The sequence below is a fragment of the Mandrillus leucophaeus genome, unplaced genomic scaffold, assembly GCF_000951045.1.
Source record: "Mandrillus leucophaeus isolate KB7577 unplaced genomic scaffold, Mleu.le_1.0 Scaffold112, whole genome shotgun sequence".
Lineage (NCBI taxonomy): Eukaryota > Metazoa > Chordata > Mammalia > Primates > Cercopithecidae > Mandrillus > Mandrillus leucophaeus.
Window position 1 is genome coordinate 460,179 of NW_012099432.1, and position 7,927 is coordinate 468,105.

A 7,927-nucleotide genomic window follows, 5' to 3' on the forward strand; every position below is an offset into this window, starting at 1 on the left:
GAGTTCGGGACCAGCCTGTCCAACATGGTGAAACCCCGTCTCTACTAAAAATACAAAAATTAGCCCGGTGTGTTGGCACCCAACTGTAATCCCAGCTACTCAGGAGTCTGAGGCAGGAGAATCACTTGAAACCAGGGGGTGTAGGTTGTAGTGAGGTGAGATCATGCCACTTCACTCCAGCATGGGCGAAAGAGCAAAGCTTCATCTTAAAAAAAAAAAAAAAAAAAAGTGGCTGCTTCCTGAGAACCAGATTCGGCGGGAGGGGCGAAACATGGTTTTCACAAGAACCCTGGACACTGGTTTTTAAGCTATGCATGTGCCCTGCGTTGATGAAAATACACTTAACTAAGACTAACTCATAGACTAACTCGTCAAGTCAACCTGACACCTGAGAAGCAGGTAGGAATTAAGGTGCTAGTTCATTTGAACCTACAGCGAGTGAGCTGTCGCCACTGTGGGTTTTAGCCTGCTCCCTTAGTGTGACGGACTGTCCTTCTGGCTCAGTCTCTGACTCAAAGACAAACAGTAAGGAACCAGCGTAGGGATACAGCCTGACTCGGATGTCTCAGCCCTGTCCCTCCTGTGGGCCATCGTCCTACTGCGAGTGCTGGGGCTACCCGGCAGCCAACAGGTGTCCTCTCAGAAGTGACTGTGCTGGCCCCAGTCCTACCCAATGACAGGCACAGAAGCCTCCTTCCTGTCCAGACCCAGTGGGCGCCGCCCCACTGACCTGCCGGTGCTTGTCCAGGATGTTGCCGAAGAGCCGGTAGGTGTCGGGGAAGCCCTGGGAGCGGGCGCACTCCCGCACGCTCACCACGCGGTGCTGCTCAGGGTGGAGCACGCGGCCCTGGGGCAAGAGGCGCAGTGGGTGAGGGTAGTAGCACCCAGGCCAGGTCACCGTGGGGGACAGGGAGGGAAATGGCAACCTGGCAGCGTCTGGCCGTGGCCTTGGCCTTGGCCTACGAGCCTGTCCCATGGACACGGAGCGGGCAGGAGGCAGAGGAGGCCAGGTGCCTGGGGTCCTGGGGTGCTGTCCTCCAGTTGGCTAAGCCCACACCTCTAGCCAGTTGGGCCTCCAAGTACAGGGCCTGACACAGGCCCTTGGACACCCCCTCCCCACCTACCTGCTTGCCCATGGGCTCGGGGTTGGTGACGGTTGTGCTGAAGAAGCCGTCCCACTCGAGCCTTCCATAGAGGCCAGCCCAGTGGTTGTGCCGGTTCCCGGTGTGGGGCAGGCACCAGGGGATGAGGGTGTTGAACTGCCTGGCTGCGGGGTCGCAGGCTTTGCCGGCTGGAAGAGAGGACAGTGATGAGGCTGCAGTTACGGGATGGGGTATAGGCTTGGGACGGGGGACAGTGGCTCTTAGAGCTTTGGGAGGCAGAGATGGCACCTCCTGTGCAAGGGGACCCCTAAGGTGGAACAGCCAACAATCCTCATTCTCTGGGCACTGTGTTTGTTATTATTACTATATATTTTTTTGAGACAGAGTCTGGCTCTGTTGCCCAGGCTGGAGTGCAATGGCATGATCTTGGCTCACTGCAACCTCTGCCTATGGAGTTCAAGCGATTCTCCTGCCTCAGCCTCCCAAATAGCTGGGATTACAGGCGTGTGATACCACGCCCAGCTAATCTGTGTAATTTTAGTAAAGATGGGGTTTCACCATGTTGGCCAGGCTGATCTCGAGCTCCTGACCTCACGTGATCTGCCTGCCTCGGCCTCCCAAAGTGCTGGGATTACAGAGGTTGAGCCACTGTGCCTGACCTGTTTTATTTATTTTATTATTTTATCTATCTATCCATTCATTCATTCATTCATTCATTTTAGAGACAAGGTCTCACTCTGTCTCCCAGGCTGGAGTGCAATGGCACAATCACAGCTCTCTACAGCCTCAACCTCCCAGGCTCAAGTGATCCTCCCGCCTTAAAGTGCTTCCCAAAGTGCTGGGATTACAGGTGTGGCCACCAACCCAGCCTGCTTTTACTACTTAACATGGTCAGCAGCTACCTTCTCTGGGACACCCAGGTTTGGTGTGTCTGTGCCCTGCCCTGGCCTCCAGGTTCACAGGTCAAAGCCTCAGGGCTCTGCCTTCCTTCCCCTCAGCCCATCAGGAACCACGACCTACAGGCCCCACCTTCCACGCAGGAGCAGACCCCACGGAGGGCCCCAGAGCTGCTGCGGCCGTTCTTCCTGTCATGGTGGGTATACCGCAGCTTCCTGGCCATGGTGCCGTCCGAGAGCCGCACCTCGATGTTCGGCAGATCGCGCCAGTCTGAGCCGGGGGCCAAGGGGATGTGCCGCATGCGGGCGGCCACCAATGCACTCATGTCCTGAAAGAGTGTGGGGGACCCAGCTGTCACCTCGTGTAAGCAGCATCCGAGCATCCATGGTGGGCTGGGTGCTGGGAACACCATGGTGACCAGGAAGCCCCCTGGGGCTCACACCCATCGGGAAAGAGACAGTCGGGGATGCTGTACTTGGCTCAAGGCCATAGCAGAGACCTGAGGCAGCGCAGGGGCGGGACAGCGTGGGAATCTAAGCTGAGTCTTTAGGGTGGGGGAAGGGGAGTGGTGCCAGGGGATGGTGAAAGGGCTGGTCTTGGCATCCTGGGAAAATATGCAGGAAGAGGCAGCGAGGGGGAAGGCAGTGGTGGGTGGGCAGTGGCTTGACACCATTCCAGACCGAGTCTGAGTCCAGGAGTGCGGGAGCTCTGACACTTCCCATGACCATGGGAGAGAGACCAGGGGTCACGCAAGGGCTGAGGACTCAGGAAGAGGAGCCTGGGATCAGATTCCATGTCCCCCCTGAGCCTTGGGCAGACTCTGACTGTTCCCATGAGGCTGCTAGGCTGGGCCTCCAGGGGGAGCTGCTCTGTCAGGGTGCCGTTACCTTACAGATGTGGTCCCTGAGGATGGGCTGGTACTGTGCGCCCCGGAGCTGCCTCTGGAACCAGGACTGAGGCTCCCCATTGTAGGAGATCTCCAGTGCTGAAGCTCCATTCCGCACCTCTGGCAGGTCGGACATTGTGTCTCGCACCGTGATGGTCCGGAAAGGACCTGAACTCAACCTGCAACAGGAGGTCGACACCTCTGGGCATGCACGCAGCAGCTGTCCCCTCGTCACAGGTGCTGCCCCCTGCCTGCTCACATGGCCTTCTCCAGAGGTCACAGCACACTGCCTGAGGTCACATGAGTGGCAGTGTGCCTGGATGCCATCTGGAAGAGGGGACGGGGTTATGGCATGGACTTTGTGGATGACCACAGCCAAGCATGCGGCCAGCCGCTCTACATGCGCTATCTACTAGGGAAGCAGATGACGCGGGGTCAGAATTGGAGAAGGGGGGTGACAGAGTGCCGTGTTGCAGGCTGGATGCCGTACCATCCTCTCCTCCCTAAATCTCACCAGGGAGCACTCACGGGCCCTAGGAGCTACTGAGGCCCGCTCGGCAGTGTGTGGAGGAGTGACCGGGGCCACCTACCTGGTTATGTTGCTCACGAACTTCTTGTCGTCCACCACCACACTCAGCTGGCAGGCCCGGGGTGCAAACACGTGCAGCGGCTCCGGGAACAGGGGAAGTTTCTCTCCAGGGGCTGCGGCCAGGATGATGGCCCGCCTCCGCGTCTGGGCCACGCCGTACTGACCGGCCTGTGGGGGAGAAGGACAGACATCCCCATCAGTGGGACACTCCCAACTGGACAGGCCAGACCCAGGCCTGGGGTCAGCAGCCTGACTTGGGAGCAGCTGGCCGATGCAGAGTGCACTTGCAGAATCCCCAGTTACCCCAGCAGGCACGCTCCTGGTCAGAGGAGGTTGGAGCAGATAAAGAACAAAAGCAGCTGAGCGCAGGGGACAACCACTGGGGAAGGTGGGAGCGAACCTTGTGGGCAAGTCCAGCCAGCTCTGAAAGCACTACAAGGGCCCCAAGGTCTTAGCACTCAGGGAGAACAACACTGGAGACCAGGAGCCCTGCCACTTCCCTAATGGCTGTGGTTACAAGGACAGAGAACGTGGCTGTGACAAGTCTTGCCTGCTGAGCCTGAGTCACCCTGAGGCTGAACTAGGGGACCGGGTAGCCAAGTGCTTGCCCACTTAGGCAGACATCCTGTGCTAGCATCTGAATAGCTGCTTCATTTTTAGTTATACCCTCAATCGCTGAGCTGATAGAGGATGGGGGATGCTTTTCAGATAAGGCCTGGGCCCCACAGACCATGTCCATCCCTGTCCCTGCAGACACAGCCACCTGGAGTGCAACCCTCGGCCATCTGTGGGGGTTTGTATGCGCAGTTACCCAGAGAAAAACTGTCTTTTAAATCGATCGAACAGCAGCTGCCTACACATGTCTCTGCACACCTCACTTCCCCTCCCTCACGCAGACTCAGCCGCTCCGTGGTGCTCCGTGGTGGGCTGCTCACCCTTCTCCATCGAGGGAAAGGAACCGGGAGCTACCTGGTGAGAAGCCCCTGGTAGCCAGCCCTCCCGGGCATGTTCGAGAACACAGCTCAAGAGACGCTAGAGGTGGACTTGCTGGGGGCTGGCTGAGCATGCATCTCCCCTGACCCCACCAGTGGGACAGAGCACCACGCCAGCCTCTGCCGCCTGAATGGCAGGCCTGTGCCATTGAACCCTGCTTTCAGTAAGGGACGGTTGGCTGCTGGCCGGGTCATGTGCTGGCCACATCCATCTGCCCGCCCCGGCCCCGGGGCCCACCTGCAGCACGCCGAAGGTGCACTGATAGCCCATGCGGACCAGGCAGCGGAGGGTGAGCTTCAGGACCATGGAACGCTTGAAGGAGACAAAGTTCCTGACATTCTCCAGGAGGAAGAACCGGGGCCGGTAGTAGTCGCAGTAGCTGTAGGGGGCAGGAGAGACTGCAGGAGTCACCTCCACAGACAGAGGGGAGAAACGACCCACTGTGCCGGAAGCCCCTCGTGAATGTTATCAAAGTCTCTCCCTACTGAAAGCTGAGCTGTGAGTTTCCAGCGGGCAGAAGCCTCAGTGCAGGGTGAATGACCACTGCTGACACGCGGCGCAGCCCCAGGCCATCTGTCAACATGGGGGGGCTTCTACCTGTTTACCTGAGGAAGGAGACCACCAGCGAGTTTTTGAACTTGGAGTAGGTGCGTGAGTTGAAGCGGTTCATGCCACTGAAGCCCTGGCAGGGCGGCCCACCGCACAGCATCTCCACGTCTCCCTTCTGGGGCAGCCGCTGGCCGCGGGAGTTGGTGGTCTCCCCGGCCATGACCAGCTTCAGCAGTATGTTGCAGTCCTCTGTGAACACCGTGGAGCCAGGGTTGTTCAGTCGGAACGCCTGGGCCGCGGGGTCCCACATCTCGATGGCCCACAGCGTGTCAGAGATGCCTGGCGGATCAAGAACGAAGCCATGCTTTCAACTCCCCAGAAAGAGATTTTTTTTTTTTTTTTTTGAGATGGAGTCTCGCTCTGTCACCTAGGCTGGAGTGCAGTGGCATGATCTCGGCTCACTGCAAGCCTCCCAGGTTCAAGCGATTCTCCCACCTCAGCCTCCCAAGAAGCTGGGACACTACAGGTGCCCGCCACCACGCCCGGCTAATTTTTGTATTCTTATTAGAGACAGGGTTTCACCATGTTGGTCAGGATGGTCTCGAACTCCTGACCTCGTGATCCTCCCACCTTGGCCTCCCAAAGTGCTGGGATTACAGGCGTGCACCACCGTGCCTGGCCTCGGAAGGAGATTCTTGAGTCAGGAAGGTGACCAGGGTTGGAAGTTGTTTCAGGTAGCACCTGCCCAGTCTGGGCTCACCAGGTGTTCAGAGATGGAGCCTACGGGCACTCACCTGCTTGGTGGAATCCCTCCGACAACCCCCCGCAGCCAGAAAACACATCCAGGGTCCGCAGCTTGGGCAGCTTGATCTCCATCTCTGGCTCGCTTGGCTCACAGGCTTGGGACTTGGGCTTGCCCTTCCCTGGGGGAGAGAGGCCAGAGGCTAAACCTGATCCTCAGAGTCCAAGTCCCACCTTGCTCTCAAGCACCTTGTTAATTCAGGCAGCCTCGCTATCCCAGAGTTGGTAACACCAAAGGTGGTTTTACACTGAGGGATTCACAGGCAGCCTCCAAGTTACAGAAGAATGACTTGAAAAGAAACTCATACAATGACGTACCTTTTCCCTTGCCCTTCCCTTTGTTTCCAGGGCTACGGGCATGGTTGGGAGGATCTTCAAAGCTTTTACTCTTCGCATTATAGGCCTGAAAAGGAGAGAACTGCAATTGTTTGGGAGAGAAGCGCACTGGTCCCCTCTCTAACACAGACTAGTAAGAAGGCAATTTCATAGCCACTTAATTTCTCCCTCAGTGGGGCATGGTCAGTTAGCCACCAATAAGAGTAGTGTGACTTTGCTACAATGGAAACTTAAAACAATCCATCTTATTAATACTAACATTTGATCTGGCTGACACTGAAATGCCTATTATAAGCACTTGGGAGTACTCATTCTAGAATAGGAAAAAGTGCTATACAGAATCTGCTGTCCAATTGAGCTATCCTCATCCAAGCCTGGGAAAACGTGGATGTATCGTTTTAAGATAACAACACGGAAAGGCCAAGCCCCAACAATTTACAAGTCATGAGCTTGATCAGCTGACTACCGGGCCCTCTCCATAACCAGGGCCACCTGCACGGGCATGTGGGCTGGGCCTGGATGTGGGTGCCTGGCCCAAGGGACCCAGGAGCAGGGGTACCTTCTGCAACTCATACTAAGACACCAGTCAGGCTGGTGGAGGCTGCCTCATGGTCCTCAACGTTCAGTTGCACCAAGACACTAAAATGTTATGTTCTCTAATGACACGCTTTTTAAAAACCAGGAGTGTTAAACTCCGGAACTACTTGAATCTCATACAACTTGTGCTCCGGAGAACCCTGCCCAGACCCCCGTAAAGCTCCTGCAGAACAGCTTCACGTCAGCCAACCACCCACTTCTTACAAAAGCTGAAACCCTGCAGCCAAGCCGCCTTGTGCATAACCCGACATCAGACTCCTTCTGGACAACTTTGACCCCGAAGCCTTCCCTCTAGCAAGCAGGGGCACCACCTCGAGGAAGTAGAAGCGGTTGGGGCCGCCCATGGAGTACACCTGGACGCACTCGGGCAGGTCCTCCCCATACTCCACGGTGCAGCGGCCCTGCACGGCCTTGAAGTCCACCACAGCCTCCTCGTCGCTCCAGTAGAGCAGGTTGATGTCTGCGTGGTAGCTCGCCGGGGTGGACTTGTGGGTGTTCTCAGGCCTGCGAGCGGGAGAGGCCTCGTTAGGAGCTCTCCTTTGTGGTGAGCTTATGCAGAATTAAACAGCACCATGTTCCTGGGGTGCTCAGGGAACTGCTGGGTAAAGACCACCCCCCGCCAGTAGGCAACCAACAGGTAAAGACACCCCCAGTTAGGGAGACCAGGTAAAGACCCCCCGAGTTAGGGAACCGCAGGGTAAGGAACCCCTGCCAATTAGGGAACCGCAGGGTAAAGATATCCCCTCCCCACACTGGGGAACTGCAAGGTAGACAGACTCCCCCCATTTAGGGAACCACAGGGTAAAGACCTACTCCCAGTTAGGGAACCGCAGGGTAAAGACCCACCCCCAGTTAGGGAACCGCAGGGTAAAGACCCACCCCCAGTTAGGGAACAACAGGGTAAAGACCCACCCCCAGTTAGGGAACAACAAGGTAAAGATATCCCCTTCCCACATTAGGGAACTGCAAGGTAGACTCCCCCACAATTAGGGAACCGCCGGATAATGACCCCCCCCAGTTAGGGAACCACAGGGTAAAGGCCCCCTCAGGGAATCATAGGGTAAAGACCCCCCCATATTTAGGGAACCGCAGGTAAAGATATCCCCTCCCCACATGAGGGAACTGTAAGGTAGACTCGCCCCCAATTAGGGAACTGCCAGGTAAAGACCCCCCAAC

At 57.0% G+C, this 7,927-nt stretch overlaps 1 protein-coding gene across 1 annotated transcript in view; it reads right to left on the reverse strand.

Annotated features, from left to right (window-relative positions):
* DNMT1 (DNA (cytosine-5-)-methyltransferase 1) overlaps positions 1 to 7,927 on the reverse strand; it is an 86,644-nt gene that overhangs the window by 10,526 nt on the left and 68,191 nt on the right. Inside the window, exons 28-37 of the mRNA XM_011994993.1 lie at positions 7,063 to 7,255; positions 6,137 to 6,221; positions 5,812 to 5,940; positions 5,074 to 5,356; positions 4,706 to 4,847; positions 3,477 to 3,643; positions 2,888 to 3,065; positions 2,133 to 2,328; positions 1,125 to 1,291; positions 731 to 847 (exon numbers count right to left, since the gene is read on the reverse strand). Of these exons, the coding sequence (XP_011850383.1) occupies positions 731 to 847; positions 1,125 to 1,291; positions 2,133 to 2,328; positions 2,888 to 3,065; positions 3,477 to 3,643; positions 4,706 to 4,847; positions 5,074 to 5,356; positions 5,812 to 5,940; positions 6,137 to 6,221; positions 7,063 to 7,255 (1,657 nt within the window). The remainder of the gene's footprint in view (positions 1 to 730; positions 848 to 1,124; positions 1,292 to 2,132; positions 2,329 to 2,887; positions 3,066 to 3,476; positions 3,644 to 4,705; positions 4,848 to 5,073; positions 5,357 to 5,811; positions 5,941 to 6,136; positions 6,222 to 7,062; positions 7,256 to 7,927) is intronic.